Genomic DNA, 27782 nt, shown 5'->3' with positions numbered 1-27782 from the left:
TAAGGGAACAGGCATCGAGAAGGAAAGCAGCTTGTTAATCAAGCTTTTGCAAGTGTGTTGAGCAGAGAAATGGAAAGTGGGGGTTCTGTGGGAGCCCAGGCGGGGGTCGATGGGGAAGCAGACACCTGAAGGGGAGTTTGGGGGTGGGGACAGCATGGGGAGAGGACAGCCTGGAGAGAAGAGCCAAAGGAAGGCCAGGTGGTGGGACAGTGGCGCTTGAGGCACAGGCCAGCTCTGCTGAGCTTGAGGCTGGGTGGGAGGTGAGGTCAGACGCGGAGAGCCCGAGTCCGGGTGAACACTGCAAGGCTACAGGGTTGGGTTAGACTGGCCCATCCTCATCCCACAGACAGTGTTTCCAGAATCTGAGAACCCCTCGCTGTACCCCCGCCCCTGACACCCAGCATATGACCTCGTGAAGGTTCGTGTCTTGAAGCCTAGAATGTGAAGTGAGGGCCTCACCCCCCAGCCACCTGAGAAGGCAGCAGTGCTGGGAAGGAAGCAAGCCTCTGTGGGGCCTGTGGGGCCCCGATCTCGGTCTGGGTTATCGCGCTCAGCCTCATGACCGCCCCCGTCCTTCCAGAGGTGTGGGCTGTGGTTTGGAAGAACACGCAGCAGCTTTGCCTACGCTGCCTGGCTTGGTGCCATCGGGGCCAGAGCGCAGACCCGGGGCTCAGACTGCAGAGTCTGTGTTCTCTCTGGTGGGTCTGGCTATAGGGGAAGTAAAACCAGGAGTAAGCTCTGAAACACTAATTTTAAAAAGTGGAGGAGGACAGAGGCAGGAGGAGAAGTGAGTCCAACCGAGTTTCACAATAAGACGTGCCTCGTCTGGTCCGGAGGGGAGTCTGTCGAGGGTGGATCTCTACAGTGAACGGAGGCGGTGGTGGACCGGTGTGAACCTCATGTTGCCTCCATTGCTTTCTTATTTTTTGAAAAAAGATTTGTTTTAGAGAGAGAGCATGAGTTGGTGGGGGGCAGAGGGAGACGGAGAGAGAGACTCTCAAGCAGACCCCGTGCTGAGCATGGAGCCTGACGTGGGGCTCCATCCCGCGACCCCGAGATCACCACCAAGAGTCGGACACTTAACCGACTGAGCCACCCAGGTGCCCATTCGTTACTTCAAAGAGGCCCTGTGCTGGCTTGTTTTTTCATTCTTTTACTAGGATTATCCCGCTGGATCTCTGCAGAGTCCTTACCAATTTATCTGACCTCTTCTGGGTAGAGTTTCTTTATTTCCTCTCTGTACTGTCTTGTCTTCCTGCTACCACACAGGCTCTGGGGGTCTGAGATCTGGGTCTTCTCCCCACTGTATCCAAGTGCCTAGAGCAGCCCGATGTCATTTACTTCCTGTTCTTCCCACTCAGGTCAGCAGACACCTGATGACCCCCTGGGGTGGGTCCTGGCCCCCTCCCCTCCTGCCACGGTGATGGCCCTAGGGACAGACATGTTTCTCAGAAGCTCCAAACAGTGGGCCCACGCTGTGCCCCTGCTGCCTGCCCTGGCCCGTGCTTTCCCAAGGGAGGGATCTGGCTTTCAGGAAGTTGGGAAGGGTGATGCCCCGCACCCCCGCTCTCCTTGGGGCTCCTGTGATGGCTGTACCTTTCAGGGGGTTCATACCCAGCAGGCAGCTTTCAAAGCACTTCTCTCCGTTCCCAATTTCTTTATGGCTTGAAATTTTTCTGTAAAGTGCCTTTCCCCCATGAATTAACACGAGAGATGGATCTATCTTCTCAAACCGAGTGGTATTTATGAGTGATAAAGCCTCAGGACAAGCCCCAACAAGGTTTTGGGTATCCATGATTCATTCATTCATTCATTCATTCATTCATTCATTCATGGGCATACTGGGCTTGTTCACTCTGTGACATTGTGCAGAGGGACACAGCAGTTTGTACAGATTTATAAAAACCAAGCCAGGAATGGGGGTGGGGAAGTGGCGGGGCAATGCAGGTTTCTTTTTTTTTTTTTTTAAGATTTTATTTATTTATTTATTTATTAAGAGAGAGTGCACAAGTAGGCAGAGAGGCAGGCAGAGAGAGAAGGGGAAGCAGGCTCCCTGCTGAGCAAAAAGCCCGATGTGGGGCTCGATCCCAGGACCCTGGGACCATGACCTGAGCCGAAGGCAGAGGCTTTAACCCTCTGAGCCACCCAGACTCCCTTCCTTTCTTTCTTGAAGATTTATTTATTTGAGACAGGAAGAGGGAGAGCATGTGGGTGTGGGGAGGAGTGTGCTTGAGAGAGAGGATCTCAAGCACACTCCGAGCTGAGTGGGGAACCTGACATGGGGCTCTGTCCCATGACCCTGAGATCATGACCAAGAGCTAGACGCATAGCCAGCTAAGCCACCCCGGTGCCCCACCGCGCCACTTTCTAATAATCATACCTTCGAGAAGGGCTTGCACTGGCACTTAAATAGAATGGTACCTTGCCTTTTTATAGTGTTTTAGAATTAACAGAGTTATGGGGGAGGGGTCTGTGGTATTTATGATTTTTATTACATATTATTTAACACTACAAACTGTTTCAGGATTTAAAGTGTTTGAGGTTCTTATTTAACGTACCAAAGGGCACACCTTGGTGGCTCAGTGGGTTAAGCCTCTGCCTTCAGCTCAGATCATGATCCCAGGGTCCTGGCCTGGAGCCCCCCCATCAGGCTTCCTGCTCAGCAGGGCGTCTGCTACTCCCTCTGCTCCCCGCACCCCCCCCCCCAACTTTGCTCTCTCTCTCTCAAATAAATAAAATCTTTTTAAAAAAGTACTAAAGGAGAGGTTTTCCTAAAAGGCTAAAACACCATCTTCTTTGTTAAAAAAAAAAAAAGTATTCAAACCTCCCCAAGTGACCCACGCTTCTTTGGGAGTAAGGTGGGCTGGTTCCCTTCCCCCCGCAGCACCCTCCAGATTTCACTCACCCCCGGTTCGTGCTGCGCGTCTCGGCCTGGGTCTGGCTGGGTCCAGGCTGGCCTGTGTGTGGCTCTGCTGCCCCCGGTGGGGTGCGGACCCAGCACTGGCCGGCCCCCCGCCCCCGTGGCTTCCGAGCTACCTTGCCGCATCTAGATGTTATCTCCCGGCTTCCCCTCGCTGTAACTGAGCCCGCACTTACCTGCCTCCTTGTCACTGTTTTCTCACGAAGGAGCCTCTTTTCTCTCTTGTTTGCGGCTGAGCCAAAGAGGATGCCTCCGTGACGTTTTCTCTCCTCGGACCCTCTTGTGCTTTTCTTACTCTTCCAACCTCCAGCGGCCTCTGAAACGCCTCCCGACGCGGTGTCGCGTGGGCTCAGGCCTCTCGGTTCGCCTGTGCAGCCGGGGCTCCCCCAGGGACCTGCCTGGGGTGCTCTGACCGCAGTTGCCCCTGGGGCGTCCCCAGGCCTTCCTCGGCCCCCACAGGCCTTCCCTCGGCTCCTTGCCTGCTTCGGGGACCCAGGACATCTTCTGTCCTGAGTCACTCCCTCGTGCTGGGGCAGCGTGGCCAGGAGTAGCCTCCTGAGGAAGAGGACGTGGCCCGTGGCCATTTCAAGAATGGTTGAGTGAAAATGCTATTTTTCCCTACTCTCCCACTTTACTGATACTGTGCTGGAACGGAATTGAATTCTAGGTTGACACGGCCTTAGGCCTTTGAACGCACTGCCCCGTTGTCTTCCATTTGTGTTAAGAATTAGCATTTATATGTCAACTCTCCTGTTTCATTGGCTCTTTTCCCTCCGGAAGAGCATGCGCTCTTCATCACAAATATCCTACAGCTGTAGAGGCAGAAGCTCTGGGGGCTTGGGGTTCATCCCCTGTGTGGGCGTTTTGTGGAGCCTTTTAATCTGGAAATGTAGAGTTCTGGGCAATGTTAGGGTGTTAGGATTGTCATGACTTTTGGTCCCTCCTTTCCGTCTGTTTTCTCTGGCCGCTTTCCCAGGGACGGCCCTGCTCCCCCGGACGGAGCGAGACCTTCAATTTCACCTTGTTTCCCTCTTACTTTTTTCATCTCTTTGGCTTTTGGTTCCTACTTCTCCTTCGGAGATTACAACTTTATTTCCACATCCTTCTGTGGAATTCTTTTTCTGCTTTTGTTTTCTCTAGACTGGGGCCCCGTCGTCTCTCTGCGGTGGCCGCACGCCTGATTTGCTCACAAACCACACGGACGTCCAGCGTGTGGGGCTGGGAGGATTTTGCGGGGGGTCCGGTCCGTGGTAGGGCTCCCCTTAACCATTTGCTGTCTCATCCTTGCCCTCCTCGTGCCTCTGTTGGGCAGCTTCCCCCAGTCGGTTTCTTTAGTGGAGAAAACTCTAGTCTCCCAGGGAGAAGGGAGGGGATAGCCGCTCTGGGTTGGGGCCATCAGGGCTCGGGGCGGGGGGTCTCGTGGCTTCTTTCTGCGGCCCTCCTCATCCCTTCCGTCTGGGGTACCTGACACCCCCGAGTTCCTGCTGTTGGCAGGCGCTCCCGTTGGCACGCCCTCCCCACCCCTGCAGGTGCACCTTTGTTGTCTCTGCTCTTGGCAGAACCATCCCCCGTCCCTCCAACTGCTTTCCATTTCCTGAGCCACTTCTCAGAACTATGCTTGCATCGTCTACTTGATATTTTCTTTGCCTCCTTCTTTTTCTGAAGCTGATATGAGTAAAGGTAGTGGCTCGATCCTTAAACTTTCTCCTGGGCCCTCTCCTGTCGTCCGTCTCCGGCTGAGGGGCAGGAGTGGACGGGGACCGGCTGTGCAGGCGTGTGCGGGAGGCCGGGTGAACCGGGTGCACAGATCTTGGTGACAGGCGCAGTTTTGGGGTGAGACCGGTGTGGGGAACTGTGCCTCCCAGCATCCTGGGGTAGAGATGGCACTGGCCAGGAGGGGCCACTTTGCTTTTTGGTGTTAAGGTGGAGGTGTCTGTGGGACATCCAAGCCCACATTTCTAGAAATCTCTATGGTTAGGAGCTTGGGGAGAGAGGGTTGGGATGAAATCTTGGGAGAGCCCGTGGTTAGGAAAACATCCTCGCTAGGACAGAGGACTGGGAACCCCAGAATTCATGGGGGAACAGAGAGAGAGGAACCTACAAAGGAGACAGAAACAGGAAGGAGTTGGAGGATGCTGAGAGGGCAGGCAGGGGCCAGAGAGCAGATCAGAAGAAGGTCTGAGGGACTGAGGCACAAGCACACGTCTGGGAGCTGCTGGGAGGCTGAGCTGGCGGTTGGGGGTGGGCAGGGGGCTTGTGGAAGCCAGACTGAGGAGGCCAAGGAGGGGGTCACGGAGACGATGGAGATGGAAAGTGTGCACTTTTCCTCTGAGATGTGTCAGGAACAAGTCAGGGGGTGGGGAGGTCATTAGCTATAAGGGCACATGGAGTGGAAGGAGCTTTTCTTTTCCCCAGGGAAAAAGCTTCAGTGCCCTTAATGGATGGGGGAGAGGAGTGAGGCAGTCAAAACAACGCTCTTCTGAGCTCTGGAATGCTGATGCTTCTGTTGTCCCGAGTTGATTGCTGTGTCTAGGGCCGATACTCAAGCGGATTTGCTTCTCAACATGCATCTGCTGAGGGAGCAGCGTTTGAGCGCTGACTTCTGCCTGAGTCTTGTTAGGGCTGACGCATCACCAGGCGGGAAGGAAAGCCCCAGATTCAAGCAGCGTCTGTGAGAAGCTCATCTGGGGGCAAACACTCCCACAGACGGGCCTCAGGTTGATGCCAGGAGTCATCACCTGGGCCCCGGGGGCGGGGATCCTTTTCCAGCACCTTCTAGTCGGGCAGGGTCGGACGCTGGGCGTGTCTGCTCTCCGCGGAGCAGGTGCCCTGCTGGAGGCTGGCAGGGCTGGGGAAGGGCAGCCTCCTTCCAGCTCATACCTGGAACCGTAGCCCTGGGCCGCTCCACCATGTTCTGTTCTCTTCCCGGCGGGAGCTAGAATAGGGTTAACAAAGCTATGGAAACTCTACCAAAATAACTCAAGAGACCTGGTTCTTCTTTTTTGTTAAGAGTTCTCGGCATGGGCATCAGGCCTTCCCGTGACTGGCTTGTGGTCTGCAGTCTAAGGGTTTCCCTTTTCGGTCACGCTTCCTATCCCAGCGCAGATAAGCTCTGGGCTGAAGCCAGTCCCCTCTGTGTGTTCAGCCGGGGGTGGGGGCAGCCATGGACCAGGTTAGCCCCAGACTGTGTGCCTCGGGGACCCCACCATCTTTCCAGACAGACTCAGGAGGGGTGGCTGGGGACCTCAGGGTGGGTGAGGCTTAGCACCCCAGAGGCTAGCGTACCTTCAAGCCCCCAACCTGCTTCCTCTCCATCTGCCCCGCCCCCCACCTCCAAGCCTCAAGCTACTCATTACACTTCTCCTTTGCGGAACCACCCAAAAGAGCCTGGATTCATCTGGAAAACATGTGTGTGTGTGTGTGTGTGTGTGTGTGTGTGTGTGTGTGTCTGTGTGAGTGTTCAAGGGGAAAGGGAGCCCCAGAGTGATTTCTATTTCCAGAGCTCTGCATGGAGTCTGCTGATCAGACTAGCTGAAATTGTATTTTCGTGAAGTATTGTTAAGACAGGAAGTGGTTTCCAAAACTGCTCCTCACGGACAGAAGGGGTAGTGGGAGTGAGGCTCTTGACTTCATGGAGTCATGGGGGGCCTTGGAAAGGCAAGAAGCTCCAGAGCGCTTGGATCTCTGCGATGGCCTCCAGACTTGTCCCTTGGAGAAGCCCTGAGAGGCTACTGTGTTGCTGAGTTGGACATCAATTAATGGTTCTTGGCAATAGTTGATCCAGAAATGATACTGTGGCCTGAGACGTTGACCCCATACTGTCAAGACTTTCTTTCTGGGGGGGTAGGACCGTCATGGCGTCTTTTATCAACCAGTCCCTGGAACCAAAATCAGTTAAACTCCCCTTGTTTCAAGGCTCCTTTGGAGTCTTCCGGTGGTTTCTAGAAGTCTGAATGTTTCCAGAGCTTGGGCTTCCCTGAGCCGAGCTCGGCAGCCTGTGAGGGGTCCCAGGTGGGCTCTCTGAAGACAATGGCACTTTTCTGGGCCTCAGGAAGCCCCCCTGTCCCCGCCCCCATCCGGTCATGGCTCCATGGCTGCCGGTCAGAAGCATTTGTCTCCTGACTTGCTGTGGGGCGAGGTACTGGGTAAGTCAGTGATGTTCAGAGAACCGACCCCCATCTTCATTGCCAGCGAGGTGCCTCCTTTCTCTAGGAGAAAACAGAGCGCTCTGGGGTTGCCCTGGAGGACCATGCAGCAAGCAGGCGTGCTGTTTTTAAGACAGAGCACTTACGCTAAGTGTTTCTGCTCCAGGTTTTTGCAGCATCCTGAGTGCACGTGGGCATATCTTTTCCAACTGTGCTTAGAAGAATTTTAAGGGCCTGTCTCCACTTAGGACTGATGCTTTCCAGCAGGACTGCACTTGGGACTCAGGGCAGCAGCAAGCCTTTTCCCTTTTGCTTAGACTCATATCCCGGCACCAAAACATTCCCTGTCCTGGAACGTGGACCGACTGGACCCCTGGAGGGGGTGATGTCTCTCACAGGTGTGAAACAGGGACAGGGTGGGGAAGGGTAGTCAAGACTGGAATAAGCCACATCACCTCCTCTGTGTCCTCATCAGGGAAGTGGCGTCACCAGGAAATGGCCCTTTGCTGGATGCTCAGGGGATTAGGGAAATGGGGTCATGGCTGTAAAGGGCATAGTAGGTTCTCGAAGACTGGTTGGCATACTGTGCATGGTTTAACTTGATGTTTTTTATGTTTATTTCTATGTTTAATTTTAATTTTACTTTTTCAGAGCGGGGAGGGGCAGAGGGAGAGAGAATCTTAAGACTCCACACCCAAGATAGAGCCCAACGTGGATCTCCGCCTCCTGAGCCTGAGATCATGACCTGAGCTGAGATCGGGAGTTGGAGACTTAACTGACCACGCCACCCAGGCGCCCCAAACTTGACTTTTTTTTAATTGCACTGTTACACTCATAGCACAAATCTTACCATTTAACCATTTTTTTAGGGCTTTCCTTTTTACCGTTTTAAATCATTTTAAAGTACACAGTTCAGCGGCATAAGGTACCTTCACACGATCCAGTTCCAGAAATCTTTTACTGCCCTGCAGAGAAACCCCTTACCCGTTTGTAGTCACTCCTCCTTGCCCCCTCCCCCAACCCTGGGCCACCCCTCAGCTTTCTGTCTCTGTGGATCCGCCTCTTCTGGATATTTCATGGGAATAGAGCCATGCAGTATGGGGCCTTTAGGGCCTGGCTTCTTTCTCCTTCATTTGGGGACTTCTGAGGATGGTCCTGAATGGCGCAGACTACCATCCACTCTGGGCCGGGATGCTTTCTGTCATCATTTCCGAATGGATAGTGTCGAAGTTTCCTGACAGGACAAGTGGCTTCAGATGTGTGGCAGGGATGGCGGCAGGGGCTGGGTCCAGCACGAGCCCTCCCACACAGCGTTTAGCCCCGGACGGCAGCCAGAGCCCCAAAGGGCTATGGGGCTGCTTTTCCTGCAGCTTCTGGGTCTGGCTGGTATAGAGAACTGGGCTCAGGCGGGAAGGGCTGGGCTCCCAGATAACAGGCTCCCCCTGTCTCCTCCAGATGCAGGAAAAGGCAAAAGAGATCTACATGACCTTTCTGTCCAGTAAGGCCTCGTCACAAGTCAATGTCGAAGGGCAATCCCGGCTCAATGAGAAGATACTAGAAGAACCACACCCATTGATGTTCCAGAAACTCCAGGACCAGGTAATCTGACTGCCCTATCCGCCCCAGGATGTGACACTTATTCCCAGGCTGGAAGAATGTTAGGTTCCCCAGAAGCTATCTCTCCGGCTGGGCAAGTTGAGGCGCACTGAAGGGCCGTGGTTGGTGAATGAGAGGGGACTGGAATGCCAGGCTTGGGCTTTGACACATAGGAGGCTCCCTCAGGCCTGCCTACTTTTGGTCTACACACAGTTTGAACCAGCAGGGTTATCTTTCTTCTCAACCCAGATTAGAAGGGAGGCTGGAGCTATTTGAGGGACCCACACTGAGGAAGCAACATGTAGCTGCTGCAGGTAGGAACAGAGAGAAAAATCTGGAAAGTAAGCGCAAGGACTCACAGTGGTACTCATCCTGGGGCTATTTTTGTGCCAGTATCTAAGCACAGCCACCCACTTCTGGGGGCCCTAGGCTGTGAGTGAGTTCACAGTGAGGCTCCTGAGTTTTAAGGAAAAGGTTAATGTTGGGCACTCTATTCCACTTAAAGCAGGACAAATTGAGTTTAAGAAATGGACCTCTAAGGGGTACATTAGTTTTCTGGCAAGTTTTTTTTATGAGCTATGCCAGTGGTAATAGGAAAAGGGACGAAACTACACTCCAGAGATTTTAGACATGAATTTGCAGATGTGACTCTTCAGAGTGTGCTTACGAAATGTTACCTATACACTTGTCGATGAGGGAACACGGACCAATATCAAACTTCTGCTGGCCCCTTCTGGGGCAAGGGAGCAAAGGCCTTCTTTGACTCCCAGGTGGAAATTGGCTTTTAGCTTCATTCAGCAGCCCTCCAAGGTGAGCAAGCCCAGACCCATCTGGAGGGCTTGATCAGACAGACGCTGGGCCTCACCCCCAGAGTTAATCTGCCAGTGCGATGGTTCCCGGGTGGCCTGAGACTTTGCCTTCCTAACAAGTTCCCAGGTGACGTTGCTGCTTCAGGTCCTAACACCACACTCTGGGAACTGATACAGTGCCTCGGTTGGCCTTTTTTGGATCGTCTGGAGTAGAGAGCCCGGAGCCTGTGCCAGCATCCATCTTTGCTCAGCGTCAGGTTAGGAAACAAGTATATTGGTAGCAAATACAAAGGTAAAAAGTGGTTCGAGAATGTTTTCAAGTTGACATGGCGGCAACAGGGCACGCATTGCAAACTCCGTGTGAATTGAATCCTGAACCAAGTTTAGGTGTTGAAGGAATTCCAGTGGGTGTGGGTGACTTGGTGAGGGCTTCCTGGAGGCGGTGGTTTTGAGCCAATGGGAAGGAAGCCATGGACATGGATTTGTGGCTGGAAAGGAAGTAGAATGGATGGTGAAAAGGCACTTCTTGTGTCCATAGCTGCATGAGGATCTTTGCCCCGACCTGGACCGCTGAGTCTTTTTTTTTCTTCTAAAGATTTATTTATTTGAGAGAGAGATCGAGCTGGGGTGGGGGAAGGGCAGAGGGAGAAGGAGAAGCATATTCCCTGCCAAGTGTGGAGCCCCACGTAGGGCTCGTGCCCGATGGACCTCAGAGTCTTTTAAAATTTCCCAGGGAACTTGAAAGTACAGGCAGGGTTGAGAACCTGGACTGAACCCCCTGTGTCCTGGATATTTTCACTAAGAGCAGTGTTTATTGTTCGGGGTACCTTCAGCGTCTCATGTCTACTTGGCTTGTCCCATCTCATTAATCTTCTGCTTGCATTATTATTACTCCCATTTTGGTGATGCAAAAAGCAAGGTTCAAGGAGACTCAGTGGTTTGTTAGTACAGAGTCACACAGGTAGCAGGAGGTGCTGGAGGCCAGATGTGTTCTTGTCCACCTGCCTTCAAAGACCACGCACTCTCTGCCACGCCCACAGCCTGGATCCGTGGGGGCCCCTCATGGCTCTTCAAAGCAGCTGGAGCAGAGGGACTGGAAAGGCCGGGTGAACACCGGCAACCCCATCGTCCAGGGCCGCAGAAGCCGAGGTAGTAGGGAGGGATGCAGTCCACTGACATCACTCCACTCCCTGGGACCTCGGGCTCCCAAGGACCCAGATGTCCTGCAGTTAGGCCTGAAGCACGTCTCAGGGTGGACTGGACCCCTGTGACCGGGCACGCTCCACTTGCTGCAGACGCTGGGCGTTTCTGCTGGGACGGAAAGGAGGAAACACAAGGGACAGAGGCCGATCTTTTTTTAAACGACAAAGAAAAAAATATTTTAAAAAGATTTTATTTATTCATTCGAGAGAGAGAGAAGGAGGGGGAGACAGACAGAGAGAGCACAAGCAGGGGCAGATGCAGAGGGGGTGGGAGAAGACCATACCTGCTGAGCAGAGAGCCCAATGCGGGTCTCGATCCCAGGACCCCAAGACTGTGACCTGAGCCGAAGGCAAATGCTTAACTGGCTGAATCACCCGCAAAGAAAAATATTGTTTAAATTACCCTCATTTAACTATACAAAGTCATACATGCTTAACAAAAGAAGCTTGGAAAATCAAAGTATAAAGATGAAAAAATTCATAATTCTATACTTGGAAAAAAAACCATGGATAATGTTTGACTTCTGGATTTTCCATCCTTTTCTTCCTGTAAGTACGCATGTGCCACAGTGCAGTTCAAAGTGCTTAATGTGAAGAAAGCACTCGTGTCTCCTGTTGCTAAAATTCACTTATTTGAGAGGGAGAAAGAGGCACCATCTTCCAAAGGCACAACAGGGTGGAAACAAGGTATTTGGAATCCGAGCTGATGCCACAGGGAGCCCCTGGGGGGGGCTCCTGCGTTCTGTTCCACTTTGGGAAAACTCTGCCCCTCAAAAGCCTTGCTGGTGACCATCAAAATGTGTGCTCAGCACAGCCTGTGGCTCTCTGCTCCCAAAAGACGCCCCGGGAGGACGCTGTTTTTCTAAGTGCAGGAGTTTGAAGCCAGGAGGAACCTATGTAGAACCAAGAGAACTCACCTAACTCCAGCTCTGTCCCACTTGGTGGCTCCGGCTTTGTCCAGCCGCCTGCTTCTCGCTCCCCGTCCATCAGGGAGACATCAGGGAGCCTCAACCCTCCTGGGGTGGGGGGAGGGCAGGACATTAGTTCACAGCCAGAGCCTAGAAGGGTGGGAAGATCCTCCGTGAGCAGTAAATTAGAAGACCCCTTGTCCGTGCATCTGATTTGAAGCAGGGCTTCTTGGGTCTTCATCCAAGTCCTGTTTATTCTTGCTGTACACGCGGTTCCGGCAGGCTCGGCACCTCAGGTCACGGCGGGCTGGAAATGCAGGTGGAGGCTGTGCAGGGATGGGCAGCAAGAAGTGACAAGTGACAGGCAGAGCGGAGGCAGAAAAAGGAAACTGAATATGAAACTGTAGCGATATCTAGAGCCACCGAGGGGGCCCTGAGCCCCACGCACTACACCAAGGGCATCCCTGTGCCGTGGGACGATGACACCATTTGTGATCCTGATCCCCCAAAGCATCAGGCCAGAACTGTGGTCGGCGTGGTCTCTGAAGGATGTGTTAGACACTTGACATCTTTTTTTCTTTTTTAAATTAAGATTATTTATTTATTTGACAGTGAGACACAGTGAGAGAGGGAACACAAGCAAGGGAAGTGGGGAAGGGAGAAGCAGGCTTCCCACTGAGCAGGGAGCCCGATGTGGGGCTCGATCCCAGGACCCTGGGATCATGACCCGAGCCAAAGCAGACACCCAATGACTGAGCCACCCAGGCACCCCAACATTTTGACATTTTTTAAAAAGATTTTATTTATTTGACAGACAGAGATCACAAGCAGGCAGAGAAGCAGGCAGAGTGAGAGGAGGAAGCAGGCTCCCCACTGAGTAGAGAGCCCCGTACGGGGCTCGATCTCAGGACCCCGGGACCATGACCTGAGCCGAAGGCAGAGGCTTTAACCCACTGGTCAACCCAGGTGCCCCAACATTTTGACATCTTAAAAGAAGTTTGGGGGCTTAAAACTCCATCCCTTTGAAAACTTAGGGAAGTAGAGAGATCTTTCTCTGATTTAGCTCAGTTCATGCAAACATTGTGTGCTCAACACAATGCTGGGATGGCCAGGAGCGGGCGGCAGCCGTGGGGGTGGGGGTTGGTCTTGGACTGTGGCTGTTTCCTTGGAACCTTAGCCTAGAATCAAAGGACAAATTTAAGTTGTGGGAAGCAGGAAGGAGGAGGCGACCTTACAAAGAACTGGTTTTTTCAATGAACTGCAATTTCCTGCAGTGTCTTTTCTTTCCCCCCCTTTAAAAAACCCTCTGCTGGCAGGTCTATTTCCGTTCTGGTTGGTTTGCTGGTATTTGTTCTTTCATTCACTCCCTTATGTTACCATCTTGATGGAGAGCCTACTATGTACCAGGGACCATGCTAGGAGCTGTGTGTGCAGAGAGGAAATCAGCCGCCATCCAACCACAAAGACAGAAAAAGATAAAGGCTATGAAGTAAATACAGCAGGTGGTGGGCTACAAGTGACTGGGAGGGGCCTACTATGGATCTTGTGGTCAAGGAGGGCTCCCTGAGGAGGTGACTGAGACCTGAGTGGCAAGGGGAAGCCAGGTAAGACCTTCCAGGGAGAGGCAACAGGAAGTGCAAAGGCCCTGGGGTGGGGATCTACTAGAGGAGGTCAGTATGGCTGGACTATATAGTCAGTGAGGAAGATGGTAGAAACTAAGTCAGGAGGGACTGGCTGGGGTTAGGCCTTGGAGCTGTGGTAAGCAGTTTATTTCCAAGGATTTTGATTGGTAACTATTTATAGAATGTGCCAGTCGGGCTAATAAGGTTTGGGCCTCGAGCTGTGCAAGAGGATGGTGATGACTCGGTGCAGAGCCATCTCTGTTCGAGCTGTGACCCTGCAGCCTCCTGACCATGGCTCATCATTCGTACCCAGATGGCCTGACACCTGCCTTCGTCCCCTCCCGCACTGCCCATCACTTCCTGGATGCTGAGCTCAGACTTCCTGTCATTTTCTCTGCATGTCAGGTTAGCTGGGAGGGGCACGTGGGGGCTCTCGTCCCAGTCCAGCCTTCCCTTTTCTTAGTGTGACCTCTGAGTCCACCTCTGTACCATGGGGCTTTTGGCCAGTGCTGCTGCCCCTCGGACCTGCACCGTGACGCCGTCTACAAAGTCAGTGCCCTGATGTTACAAAGTCGCTCCCTGCCAGCCACATCCTTTTTTCCTTAGACCCAACATTTCCCCCTTTCCTTGGACTTTAGAATTTGGTAGCTGGGAGGCTTGGGGGAAGATGCAGTCCCTCTCTGGGCGTCAGCTTCCTGTTTTGTGAAACGGAGGTTATGATAAGACACTTGGGAGGCGAAATGCATTTGTTATCCGCGGCGTGTTTACTCAGGACCCTCTGTGGGTGGGGCTGTGCGTGTCCTTTAGAATGTCACATGAAGATAAACTTGAACTTCGTGCAGTAGTTCTTAACCAGGGACGATTTGGCTCCTCCCTGCCTCCCCCCAGCAGGGGATCCTGGGCAATGTCTGGAGAGAGCTTTCTGGCTGTCACAACGGGGGTGGGCGGAGGGTACCACCGGGCTCTTTGGGTGGAAGCCAGGATGCTGCTAAATGGGACACATGGGACAGCCCCGCACGACCCAGAATTATCCAGCCCCAAATGGCCACGGTGCTGAGGTTGAGAAACCCGGCTTGATGGGACTTCCGGAGCCGTGGCAGAGTGGCCGTGCCTCACCCTCCCCGAGCCTCGGTCCCCACCTGAAAGCAGCCAGAGCCGGGACCCGGAGCCTCGGCTCTCAAGTGAGAAAGTTCACCCCTGGGGCAGGTGACCCGACTAGCCCGAGGTCTCCACGTTGGGCGAGGGGAACCCGCGTGGGCGTGGGGCTTCCTGGGGGCCAGGCCGTCCTCCTGACCCTCCGCCTTGCCGCCTGGCCCTGCCGTCCTCCTCCGTGCCTGGGCCGCCACCTTCCTTTCACGCGTGCCTCACAGCAGCCCGGTCTTTGGCCCTGAAAGACCTGCCAGGGCTCTTGCCTTCTCCTTTCCCACATCCATCTCCCTGGCCCCGCCGGGCTCTTCTGTCCCGCTGGCCTAGCTGATTCTAGAACATTCCCGTCCGTCCCTCAAGTACCAAGTCAGTTACGAAGGGATCAAATTGGTCACAGCAGCCTAACAGGTTTTCCTTTGTACGAGACATGACAGCGTCCGTCCCTGCTGGGCTTGTCGGCTCGGCGGGCTGGACCCATGGCTGTGAGCTCCAGGGAGGAAGGCCGGCCCAGGGCCCCACTGGCCAGCAAGAGCCATGAGCGCAACCCGTTACTGTGTCACCTAGGATTCTGAGCAGGTTCATTTAATTTAATTTTTAAAGATTTTACTTATTTATTCGACAGAGACATAGTGAGAGAGGGAACACAAGCAGGGGGAGTAGGAGAGGGAGAATCAGACTCCCCCCTGAGCAGGGAGCCCGATGTGGGGCTATATTCTAGGACCCTGGGATCATGAGCTGAGCCAAAGGCAGACGCTTAACGGCTGAGCCACCCAGGCGCCCCTGAGCAGGTTAATTTCAAAAATTAATTTTAAAAAAGATTTTAATTAATTAATTAATTTGGAAAGAGCACGAGTGGGGGTGGGGCACCAGAAGGAGAGAATCTCAAGCAGACTCCGTGTTGAGCGCAGAGCCCGACATGGGGCTCCACGACCCTGAGATCATGACCTGAGCCAAAACCAAGAGTCAGATACTTAACCAGCCGAGCCTCCTGGGCGCCCCTGAAAATGATTTTTAGTAGATAAATAACTACGTTTGTTGTTGAGAAGAAAAGATAATTCACATAACCCAGGAGGGGCTGAACCAAAGCGTTAAAACCCCTTAGGCCGTGCCTTCCCTCTCCCTCCCTAGCAGTAACGCCCGTGTGTTCCGTATCCTTCCAGACCCTTCCCTGAAGGGGTAAGAATGGTGTGCCTTGAAATCTGCTCAGTGACTTGAGATCGTGCCATGTCAAAAGATTTAAAACACAACTCTGCTCCTAGAAGTGTCTCCGCACCATTTTACACACCTTTCTCGCCCTGAAGCCTCTGGTCTGAATTCCACAGAATAGCCAGGTCGGTTCCCCCTGGGCCAACGAGGAGACTAGAGGCAGTGGGAGGGTCAAGTTCATTGCACGTGGCACCTTGAAATCATGGTTTCCTGGGGCCATGAACGAGAATGTTCCTGAGGGAGCCAGTGCCTATACCTAAAGCAGGTTTCAAGTGCTGCCGGGACCCTCTCGCCCAGGCTTGGTGCTAAGTCTAGTCTGGGGAAAGCAGGAGGGAGGTGGCCTTCTCCACGGGAAAGGAAGCTCTCAACCTCTGATGCTTAAAAAAAAAAAAAGTAGAAAAGACTTTAGTGAGATGTCAATGCTCCCAGCCACATCCTTGACAGAGAAAGGAACCATGCGTCCGGCTGCTTGTTGGCAGTGTCTTTACTTTGAATTTCCCCAGAACCCAAGAAGAGAGAAACACTTCCTTTTTAGACATCAAGACGAAGGGGTGGGCCGGTGGGTGAGGACCTGGCCGTGGGGGGAGGGGCTGCCATGCTTCCGGGGGGCAGGTCGGGGTCCACCCCCTCCCCCATGCCCTGGATCTCCAAGTCCACAGTGATGGCTGGGCCTGGTGCCTCTGTCTCGTGGGTGCCAGCTGACACCTGCCCCTGGATTAAATCCAGTCCCCAGTTTGGCATTTTCCAGTGAGCAAAGCTCGAAAGGGCAGGTTGTGGGTTTTCATTCAAATGGAAGAAAAGTTGGCTCCCCGCATCTCCCACAGCTGTTTGCCTCAGGAGGGCAGGAAAGACAGCCTTTGAAATACTCTGAGGTTTTTTTTTTATACCTTTAGAAAGGTATTTAGGGGAAGAAGGTCGGGTGGTGCTAGAATAACTTTTAAGTCTCCTCCTTGGCAGAAAGCAAAAGAAAATACTTTCTCTCCACGTAGAAAGCACATCATTTGGGCTTGGGATTTGAGCGTGATGGACCCCAGGAAAAAGTGGACCAAGTGCCCCCTGTTCCATGGGACAGCACCAGACCCATGGGCCTGTGAGGGGAATCGCCCTTGAGCAGGGGGCGCTCCTCCTTGGTCCATGCCCACCTTCTTTCTGGAGCTTCAATCCTACCCGGCTTGGCGTCCGTGTCTGGCAGCCTGTCCCGAAGCAGGAGAGAAACTTCCACAGCCTGGTTGGTTGGGACAAGAGCTGAGCTGAGCTGCTCTCTGCCGGCTGCCCTCAGACCTTCTGAGTGGCACCCCACTCAGAAGACAGGGAGGGGGTCTTGAACTTGCACGGTATGGACACCCCTGTGTGTGCCCTGCCCCGTGGCCTCTGGTCATTCCATGGCCTGAGGGCTAGAGGGAGGGAGCTTGCTTTCTTCACGCTTTCTGTCGGTACACGTGGGTAGGAAAGCATGTCTGTGGTCTGCGTGTGTGGGCAGAGAGCGCGTTCCAGAAGGTGCAGTTAGACATGGCGCTTGCTGCCTTCTTTCAAGACCCCGGTTCTTGAAGCAAATACAAAATCTCACTACAGGAACGTCCTGTTGCATTAAAGGCTTTATTTCCCCCTTGCATCCAGCTGAAGTAACATGGCAGAGGGGTGTGGAGAGGAGGGATGCGCACGGAGGTCTTCCCATGCCCCTGCTGTCTGAGCGGCGTTCAACGATTAGCTTTGAAACGTGCTGCTGAAGACAGTGATGAAATCCCCACCGAGGGGCCTTCAAGCCTGGTGAAGCGTCCTGTCTTCTCCCCGGACGATGGTGCTTCTGGAAGGGCGTCCTTTCTCGGAACGGCAGATTCGGAACAACCTCCAGTTGGAGCACCGCGTGGGTGTTTTCCCTCGCAGAAAGGCCAAGGCTAATCAGTAGCACCCTGGGACCTGCGGACAGTGGGGCCTTGGTTGGGTGGTGTGACCTGGCCCACCGATGCCCGTGGGCAGGAGGGCTCCCTTTGCCCGGATCACAGAGAGCTCCTTCTCCAGCTGCCTGCAGACGTGAGCCCAGCACAGCGGTGCTGGGTAGTTTACCGTCGCGGCAGGCTGCAGACAGCTGCATCGCTCTGCTCGGATGCCGTCTGTCCACGGGGGCCCCAGCCCCAGCCCCGATTTGTCTCCACCTCCTGCTTTCTCTCCCCCGAGGACAACTTGAGGTGTGTTGGAAGGTGATACTCTCTGTTCAGGCCCCGTGAGGCCAGTTCTCCCCATCAGAGAGGGACCTTCTGGAACACCGAGAGCCATCCCATTTTCTGCGCTCAGGTAGGAGCGAGCGGAGATCAAGAAGTCAACTGTTGGTTTCCAAGGGCTGTCTTAACAAATGGTTCTAAACAGAGTTGCTTAAAACAACAGAAATCCATTCTCTCAGTTCAGGAGGCCAGAAGTCTGAAATCGAGGTTTTGGCAAGGCTGTGCCCCCCTGCGGGCTCTACGGAAGAATGCTTCCCTGCTCCCTCCTGGTTTCTGGTGGGGGCTGGCGTCCCGGTGTTCCTTAGCTGGCGGCTGCTTCGCTCTGATCACGGCTTCTGCCTTCATGGGACCTCGTCTCTCTGTGTCCGTCCGTGTCCTCTCCTTGTCTCAGGAGGACACCGCTCCTTGGAAGACGGTCTCATCGTGAGATCCTCAACAAACCCTATTCCTGCTAAGGTCACATTCTGAGGTTCCCGGTGGACATACACTTTGTGGGTCCCCTATTCAACCCACCACACTGACTTTTAGGGATATTTGTTTCCCATTACACATACAAATACATTAAAAAAAATTTTTTTTTAAGTAATCTCTTCACTCAACATGGGGCTCAAGCTTATGACCACGAGTTCAAGAGTCACACACTCTTCCAACTGAGCCAGACAGGTGCCCCCACAGATACACTCTTTTTTTTTTTTTTTTAAAGGTTTTAATTTATTTGACAGAGAGAGAGAGAGATCACAAGTAGGCAGAGTGGAGGGGGAGAGAGAGGGGGAAGCAGGCTCCCTGCTGAGCAGAGAGCCCAATGCGGGGCTTGATCCCAGGACCCTGAGATCATGACCTGAGCCGAAGGCAGAAGTTTAACCCACTGAAACACCCAGACGCCCCTACACAGATACACTCTTGAGGAACATGTTTGGGATCATTGTTTTTCATTTCAGCACATTTTTAAAATTGAGTGTTTAGACATGTAACATTCACATGTTGCATTCTTTTCACGTCTAACTCCTTTCGCAGACTTCATTTTCAGTGACTGCCTCCTGGTCTGCCAGCTGAGCGGTGGGACAGCCTAGCCGTTCCGAGTATGGGCTCGGGGCAAGGGGGCCAGCATCCGCATCCCGCCTATCTCTCTTGGGTTGCTGCCGACCGTGTCCTCTCCCAAAACCTGGTGTCGGAGTCCCAAGCCCCAGGACCTCAGAATGTGACTGTGTTTAAAGGCCTTTTAGGAGACACTGAATGTAAAATGAGGTTATTGGGGGTGGGCCCTAATCCAGTATGACTGGTCTCTTTCTAAGAAGAAAAGTTTAGGACATAGACACAGAGGGAAGACCGTGTAAGGACACGGGGGGAAGATGGCCATGGACACATCTTCCTCAACTCAATATGGAGCTACATCCTGACAGGAAGTGGAAAATACTGCAAGTTAAAGAGGATATTAAACACATCTAACCTACCGAACCACATGGCTCAGCCTAGCCCCATTGAACGTGCTCTCAACACACATTAGCCCACAGCTGGGTGAAGTCATCCAACGCAAAGCCTATTTCACAGATGAAGTGTTGGATATCTCACGTCGTTTATGGAATACTGTACTGGAAGTGGAAACAGAACGGCTGTACGGAGGTAGGATGGTTGTCAGCGTGAGCCGTTGGCGCCCATGGTGGCGGGTCCGCATCACCAGAGAGGGTCAGACCGCCTATCACTTGCCCGGGGAAAGACCAAAGTTCAATGTTCCAAGTACGCCTTCTACTCAATGTGTGTTGTATAAAGTCAAAAAATTGTAAGTTGAACCACCCCAAGTTGGGGCCATCTGAATAAGCCCGGGAGAGAGGCCTCAGAAGATGCCCGCCCTGCCAACTCCTTCGGTTTAGAGTCCCAGCCTCCAGAACCGTGGGAAAGAACTTTCTGTTGTTTGAGCCCCGCAGTCTGGGTTACGTCTCACAGCAGCCCCGGTAGATGGACATGCCGCCTGTGGGGCAAAGCCCTGAGTCTCTGAGGCCTCGTCTCTTCTCTCTGCAAGCAGGTGTCAGAGGGTCTCGGTGAGGGTTCAACAGAGAGGATGCTCCGTGCATGGCCTGGTGCTGGGCTGGAAAGTGCCCTCGGCAGGGATGGTACCTGCCCCTCCTCTGCCCCTCCCACCCCCCATGTTGTCAGCCCTCTGTTGCTGCACATTAGATAGTTTCTGTTCATTCACTGAGCGAGGATTTATAGGACCCCAGTCACAGCCATTTGTTCTGTGACCAATGAGGCTCCCCTGGGGTCCACAGCTGGAGACACTGCCTTTGGGCACTTCCCGGGAAGGGATTTTTAGGAGCATTCTCTATCCTCCAGGTGTTTTCACTCAGCAGCCCCATGGGGGGGCCCTGGGACTTGAGCCCCCTGTTCCTGTGCACTCCGAGGCCAGTACCCAGGATACCCTTTGCTGCTAGGCAGCTTGCAGCCTTGGAAAATGTGGTTCCTTCTCCTACAGGGGTCTGATGCCCGCGGCCACTGCCTGGTGACTGCATAGCTCCAGGAGGCGGGCGAAGGCTCCTGGCAGAGGCAACCTGAGCCCAAAAGCCTTCCTGGGCATTTCACATCTGCCCATGGCAGGGCGTGGCCCTTATGCTCCTGTTAAATAGTTTATAGCCCTGTCCCCTCACGTTCGCTGGCACCATCGAGTGCCGAGAGCCTGTGGCCTCTGGGGATCTTCTAGAGGCCGAGTCCTGCCTGCCCTAGAGCAGCCCCCCTCAGCTGAAGAGACCCCCTGGCCTCCGTCCCCCGCCTGCTCCGTCCCTGGGGGCTTTTTTCTTCTCTTCTCTGAAGGGTGAGCCTCCGAGCACGGCAGGCAAACAGGATGCTATCCTCCCACACGCCGAGACTTCAGACGAGACACTTGGGTCCAACCGCATCCTGCTGGCAGTGCTGGGTTCCATCTGCTGCGGACCTGGAGTGGGAGGGGGGTGCAGAGCTGGGTGCCAGGAGGGGTCCTCACGAGGCGGCGTTCGTGAGTCACTCTGAGCCTCGCGCCAGACCACCAGGGCGGGCACGTCAGGGGGCCCCCTGGGAGCTCTGTGCCCGGGAGAGCAGAATCAGGCAGGTGCCTCGGGGCGGTCCCACCTGCACGGCACACTCGTGGGAGGCCGCCAAGCGATAATGGCATTCCTCATCCCCCGCCTTGCCCTTGACTCTGATTTTTGTGTTTTCTGGGAGGGTTTTTTTTTTTTTTTTATTGTTGTTTTAAAGTGAATGATTTCTCCAAACGTCAGCCCATCAGTCTCAGATTGCAAGATTGCTATAAAAGGTGACGGTCTCGGAGAGGCACAAGGTGGGGACTCACGGGGGCGTGTCCTTCCTGAACAGCTGCAGATCCGAGGCAGGGCTGGAGGGCACCCGGGGACGGGCAGGCCATAGTGCAAGAGTTTAAGGAATACACAAAGTCCTAAATCTTTCCCTGAGCAGTGGACTCAGACGGCAGCAGAGTGATTCAGGTGCTTCTCCTGTGGGTGAAGCCGTCTCAGGAAAAGGAAGGTATAAAGGCAGAAGGTTCCAGGTCTCCCATCCCCCAGGCAGAAGTTCTGAGTTCTTCGGCTCTATCCGACATTCAGTTTTCAAAATAGTTTGCGTGTGTGTTGGGAGAGGTCGAATTTAAAAGATGTCAGGGTTTTACCACCCACTTGATAACCCCGCCTGGCAGTGAGCGACATTCTAGACAGCCCTGGAACTTCCCACTTGTTGAGCCCATCGCAGTGCAGGAAGCAAAGACACCGGGGTGCATGGTGTGGATTTTTCTTCTGCAGAATGTCCTGAAAATTCAGTTGAAAGGTTTGAGAGAGAGAAACAGGAGGAGGATTTCTCAAGAGACTGTATTCTGCAACAGCCGGAAAATGCTTCTCTTTTTTTCCACCGGTTTCGTAGGGCAAGGGAGGAGGGGGACAAAGGATCCGGTGGGAGTGGAGGGGAGGGGAGGCTGGAAACAGGGACCATGGCTAAGAAGAGGGGGCAGTTCTCTGAGGACCTGCCGGGGCAGGATGCAGCCTGATAATCCAGGAGACTTAGGCTCCATGAGGGGTCCTCCCTTCGTATCTGAGAGTCCTCGCTTCCCCAGAGCAGTGCTCCTGGGCTGTGTGAGTGTGCTGGGGTCCGCCTGCCGTAGCCAGCGGCTGCTTGCTTTAATTAGGGCCTGTTCCCGGAGCCTCTCCTTGCTAACACCGTCATTTCACTCCCCGGCCTGCGTTCAAGTAGCCCCATTTTGTTTCTTGGCATCCTAACAGGCTAATTTGAGATTTTGGATGCCAGACTTCTGGGGTGGGGGTTCTTAACAAGGTTGGCATCATCTGAGATGACGGTGGCCTTTCCAGTCACCACCCCCTCTACGGGAATGGTTTCTGTTCTGCCATCTCAAGTTTCTGGAGAAATACAGCCCTATTTGTTATCTATCTGTGTTATCTAACCAAACAGTGGAGTTTCGTAAGGGACCTCTTGATACAAGGGTGTGAATCAGTGCTGTGTGCATTTGTACTTCCAAGGAAGATAGGGGTAGATTCGTTTGTGTGGCTAACTATTACATTCCGCTGAGTCTGTCTCCTAATGACCAAAACCACCCAAGAAATCTTCCTTGCCCGGCACCAGACTTACTTGCTTTGTGGGTTTTGCACGTAGCTGCCCTCTTTGGCACACGATAGGAATTTGATACACATTTGAGAGAATGACTCACGGTCCGATTAGCCTCAACCTCAGATTCCTTTATCCTTTTCTCCTTTAGATCTTCAACCTCATGAAGTATGACAGCTACAGCCGCTTCTTGAAGTCTGACTTGTTTTTGAAACACAAGCGAACCGAGGAAGAGGAAGAAGATGCCCCAGACGCCCAAACTGCTGCTAAAAGGGCTTCGAGAATTTACAACACATGAGCCGCCGAGGGGCTGGCAGGACTGGCGGCTTTCAGAGGCGAAGGAACTCCCTCCCTTTCAGGACCGTGCAGGATTTATAATTGCTTTGTTTTCTGTAAGGACTGAAATGTACAAAACCCTCCCGTGGGATATGTGTATTTTATTAACTGCTTGACCAGTGAGTTTTGCATGATGACTAATCTTACATAAAAAACCAAATAGCTTTGAAGTTTTAGTTCACATACACACACACGAGCAGAAGAGTCCTTAAACACTGGATGCTTTGAGCATTTCGTAGTTTGATTAAACATCGTCTAAGGCCACCAGGTGAAACCTAGAACCACCTGTTACCCTTTACGCCTTTGCCCAGCCTCTGGGGGAGGGGCCATGCATGTCCACGGATTCCCTTGGCAAATCAGCTGGAGAGTGAGTTGCTCTGACAAACTGAGGGCCCCAGGGGTGTGGGCTGTCAAGCGCCTTTTGGGTTAAGTACTTGTCAAGAGTAAGTTCACGGCTGGGAAGTCATCACTGACAGCCTCTCCAGATTTAGGGAGCTGTGTGTGCGCACCCCCAGAGGGTTATTTCTTGTGTGTGGGTTTGTCTTGGTGTTGCCTACAGTCTGTGACATTTCATGTGACACAGATAAATAGTTCATCTTGACAGAAACAAGATCTCGTCTGGAAGAAAGATAAATGCAGAATTGCTCAGGGTCCCCGTGGCAGCGCAAGGCAGTGGTGAATGGGCTCGTGGCCTGTGCCGATGATGGAATTGGGGCATGTCCTGTTCTCCCATAACCCGTCTGGGAACACACTGGAACCCTCTCCTCTGCCCTATGCTTTCCTGGATTTGTTAACTCCGGGCTTGACACTTCAGCAAGGGGAAAGAAGTGCTTTTCAAAAGTCTCTTTTGGGTAGAGAGGCTGTGAGTGAAACCCTGCTTGGCCCGGGCTGTCCCAGCCAGCCCAGGTAGCCCCCCTTCGCCCCTTTGCAAGCAGAGCCCGGCAGAGCCCAAGTCAGGCTCGATTCCCTAGTGCCGCTTGCTCCCGCCATCTGCTGCCAGACCTCTCCAGCCCGTTCGCCAAATCTTCAACTCCTGTTTGTACAAACAGCGACCACACTCGGTTACTTGTGAGCCTTCCCACTCAGACTTTCCCATTTGCAAAACTCCCTGCTGTCGAGGGTGACTGTGCAGTTTATTAATCACACCAGGATCGCTATGAGAGAGAAGGGAACGGAGTTTGGTCATTACGGGATAACTGGTGGAGACAGGATCTGTCTGAGCGAGCCAGCTGGTGACGATGACCACCCCTCATGTGACCGCTCTGCTGTCCCCCTGATTCCCCAGCCTCAATTGTCTACTTGCTGCGGCCGAAGGTTTCCTGTCCATCTCGGGCCTGGGGAAGGGGTGGCCTTCAGGGAGCCACTCACTGCTGAGAACCAAGTCCTCCGACCGAGCATTCTCCAGAAACTGCAAATGTTTGGTCCCCTTGTGGGGGTTCTCGGCCTTCCCCAGGACGTCCAGACAGGCCTGCTCTCTGCCCGGGACGAGGTAGTGACACTGAGACAGACAACCAAGGGACATGCCATCATCAGCTCGCAATTTGCCGTTTCCTAACCAGAAAAGTGCTGGGCTGAACCCCACTCCACCACTGTGGAGAGAGGGTAACTTGGGGTCACGAGAGAGTGGAGCGAGCAGCTCGGGGCTCCCTGTGGAGAGCCTTAACTGGGCAGGTGCCGGGCACTGCAGCGGGGCCGGGAACCCTCTTAATCCCTGGGCTCAGAGACCCTTTAGGGTGGTGGTTGCTTTGTAAGTGCTCCAATAAAGCAAACGGCCAGAGTCAGCCCCGAGACAGTTGAGCAAAGGAAAGCCTGTCACGTGGGAGCCACCTGAAAAGCTGGGTGCCCGGGGGATGCGAGCCACGGATGTGTCACCGCCCGTGTGCTGTCCTGCCACTTCCTCCGCCTGCTCCCGCCCGGCTGCCCACATCTCTGCCAGCTGCAAAGCTTCCTGAAGCCACGGTAAGAGCAAGCCGGAAGTGGGGGGAATCCAGGCAGCCAGATAGAAAGTTCTCCCAGCTCTTCACCTCACCCCGTCCATCTGACACCCCCCCCACAAGTTGATTAGGATCTCAGTTGTGTCTGCAGGGGGCCAGCGACTAGGCTGGGTGCCCAGAGCCCCGGGGGTACAGCAGCCAAGAGGAGTCATAGGCTCGTGGCACTCGCAGGTGTTACCACATGGAGGCTTTGTTCTGACTCAGGTGTGGTGAGATCAAGAGATGATGACTGTTGCAAAGGGAGTTTGTTCCGGGTCCTAAAGGGAGGGGCGGGCCGTGCCACGCGGGGCTGCCCGGGGCACCACCAGGGCTGGTCAGGAGGCAGAGGGAGCGACAGGAAGCTGTGGGCAAAGGGCATCTGTTGTGGTTTCCTTGGGAGAGGGAAAGCGAGGCAAGCAGGCGTGGGATTGGCCAGTTTGAATAGCCTCCATGGGCCCTGGGGCCCCAGGGCTGTCCCTACCTGTCCAGTACCTGGGCCTAGGTGAGGAGGGCGGGTGGCCCAGTGGGCAAGAGCCCAGGGAGGACCCGAGAAAGGATGTGGGTGGGAGATGAGCTCTGGATTGGCTAGTTAGCCCCAGCGGCTTGCTCTCTCTGGGAACTGGCCAGCCCGGGGAGGGATATCTCTCCAGGGTCAGCAAGGTCTCCCGTGTCAAGGCATCAGAGAAAAGTTTTTTAAAACATGCTTAGTACAACAGCCTGCAGGGTCTCCCACTCTCAGCCGGCAGGCCACAGATGTGTGTGACAGGGCAGCTGTTCTAAATCTTCCCATGCAAATGCCTAGGCAGAGCGTGAGTGTCCCGTCCAGGTGGCTGCCGGCTCTGTCACTCCCCATTGCCTACGATGGGCCACTCACAAGTGCTCTGCCCGGTGCATAGTTTGTGCCCTGAGCTCCCCTTCCTTTGCGCAGAGAGCACGGTCTGGGTGACGTTTTCCTGTGACCTCGCAGACCTTAGTGCCACCACAGGATCCACTCTCTGTCGCACATGACTTTCTAGGAGTGAGCCGTTGTCCGTGTCCCCTGCATGGTCCCCACTACCCTGCCTTTCTTTTTTTAAAAAGACTATTTATTTGACAGAGAGATAGAGAGCATGAGCAGGCGTAGTGGCAGGCAGAGGGAAAAGGAGAAACAGGCTCTCTGCCGAGCAGGGAGCCCGACACAGGGCTCCATCCCAGAACCCTGGGCTCATGATCTGAGCCAAAGGCAGCTGCTTCACTGACAGAGCCACACAAGCACCCATTACTACCTTGCCTTCTCAAGGGCAGCTCCCCCTCCCAGGCATGGGGTGGGGAGCTCACCTACATGCAGAGCCCCCTCCAAGTGCTTCTCTCCCACTGCCTCTTACACCAAAGCTTAAAAAGTAAGGGAACTTGGGGCACCAGGGTGTCTCAGTTGGTTAAGTATCTGACTCTTGATCTCAGCTCAGGTCTTGATCTCAACGTCATGAGTTTGAGCCCTGAACTGGGCACCATGCTGGGTGTGGAGCCTGCTTTGAAAAACAAACAAACAAACAAACAAACAAACAACAAAAAACAAGTGGAGGGGAGGGGAACAGCTACTTCCCCCATTTTAGAGAAGGGAAATCCAGAGTCTGTGATCTGAGTCAAACAGGCGCGTGCCTGTGAGCGGTAGAGTCCGAGGCTGGAACCGTGCATGCATTCTGGCCCCCGGGCCCAGCTCCCTTTCAGGCCCATCCTCTGCCTGGACAGAGGCTGAATGACACCTGTTGTATCCCAGCCGAATACTGGACACAGGAGTGACCAGTGCCCCCACTGTCCCCGGGAGAGGAGCCGCTGGGACATGCCTGGCTGGTTGTGCTCCCTTTAGTCTGCAAGCTCAGTGGCTTTAATCTTTCCCCTAAATATCAGGACGTCAGGCTTTACGTGGACCCTGGTGAAATGACTGCTTCCAAAAAGGCGAGAATGGCTGCTCTGTTCTTGGGAGCATCCGCGTTTCCTTCCAGGCTCAGGTGCATTCTGGGAAATGAAGAATTAGTTTGGCCAAGTTTCCCGTTGTGGTTTCGCTCACGAGGACAGAGGCCCCTTCCTGTGTTACAGCGTCACGGCCTGATGGATCGGTACCCACTGCCAGGTCCCGGCTCCGAATCTGGGAGCACGCTTTGTTTACGAGCTCTGTAAACGGCTAGGCAAGCACAGTCATGACTCACAGTCTCTCATTATTTACCTTCGTTCTGGCTGCAGATGTTCTAGAACTTGCATTTATTTAAGGCTAAATGGTCTTGTACCATTAGTGTCCAGGTTTTTAAATTTGTGTTTCTTCTCAAGGTTAGTGGCTTCTATCTAAGGCAGTGGGTGCCGTGAGAGGGCAGGCGCCAGGGTTAGGAGGCCAGAAGCCTCATGCAGGGGGGCAGGGTCACTGCCCAGGTGCCCAGACCCTGGGTAGAGCAGGTGGGCTGTCCTTGGATTCCCATGGGTTCTGCACGCTTTGTGAGCCCAGATTTGCTCCAGCAGAAACCTGGGGACCCCCTTCTTGGGGCCTCTGAGTGAGGGGTTTGTGGGTCATGCCCTCCCTGGGTGTTTGGCAGGGGGTGTTCACGGTGCTGCATCTGTTTGGGGATGGGGGCCTTCGCCTGTCCCCACAATGCCTCTGGGTAGGGGCACCTGGCTGTGGCCTGAGAGCCTCCCCTTTCCTGAGCTTCTGTGTCCGCTTCATCAGTTGGTCCTCTAGATGGTCTCCAAAATCGAGCCCAAATGTGCCTCCCCGTGTCCACAGCTCAGCCCCAGACAGGTCGAGGTGCCTCCCTTCTCGCCAGCCCCGAAGCCCGGGGCAGCCTCCCTGGTGGTCCGTCCGCACTGCACTCCTGCTCCCCGCTGGCATCCAGTAAAGGCAGGACACTCACCGTGCTCCCTGTACAAGCTCCTGCCGTGTCTCTCCTTGTTCGCAGAAGGAAAGTTCAGAGGCCAGGAGAGACGAGCCCAGCCCCCCCTTCTGCCCCTCCATGGCTCCCCAGCCTACTTTCAGATCCGAGAGCAGGGCACCGATGCTGCTTTCCACAGCTCTCCTGAGCTGTGCCCTCGTGACCTGGGCATGGCTAGCTCCATCCCTGGTGTCAGGCCACATGTTAGCTCCT

The 27782-nt window shown here is 54.0% G+C and overlaps 1 protein-coding gene across 2 annotated transcripts in view; it reads left to right on the top strand.

Moving 5' to 3' along the window:
- RGS10 (regulator of G protein signaling 10) overlaps positions 1–22869 on the top strand; it is a 38142-nt gene extending 15273 nt beyond the window's left edge. For both annotated transcript variants that reach the window (XM_032313048.1, XM_032313049.1), the window contains exons 4-5: positions 8521–8664; positions 22515–22869. In XM_032313048.1, coding sequence (XP_032168939.1) covers positions 8521–8664; positions 22515–22661 — 291 coding nt within the window. In that variant the 3' untranslated portion in view covers positions 22662–22869. The remainder of the gene's footprint in view (positions 1–8520; positions 8665–22514) is intronic.
- Positions 22870–27782: the final 4913 nt, after the last annotated feature.

This window comes from Mustela erminea, chromosome 14 (assembly GCF_009829155.1).
Source record: "Mustela erminea isolate mMusErm1 chromosome 14, mMusErm1.Pri, whole genome shotgun sequence".
NCBI classification, from domain to species: Eukaryota; Metazoa; Chordata; class Mammalia; order Carnivora; family Mustelidae; genus Mustela; species Mustela erminea.
This window is presented reverse-complemented; position numbering and strand designations above follow the sequence as displayed.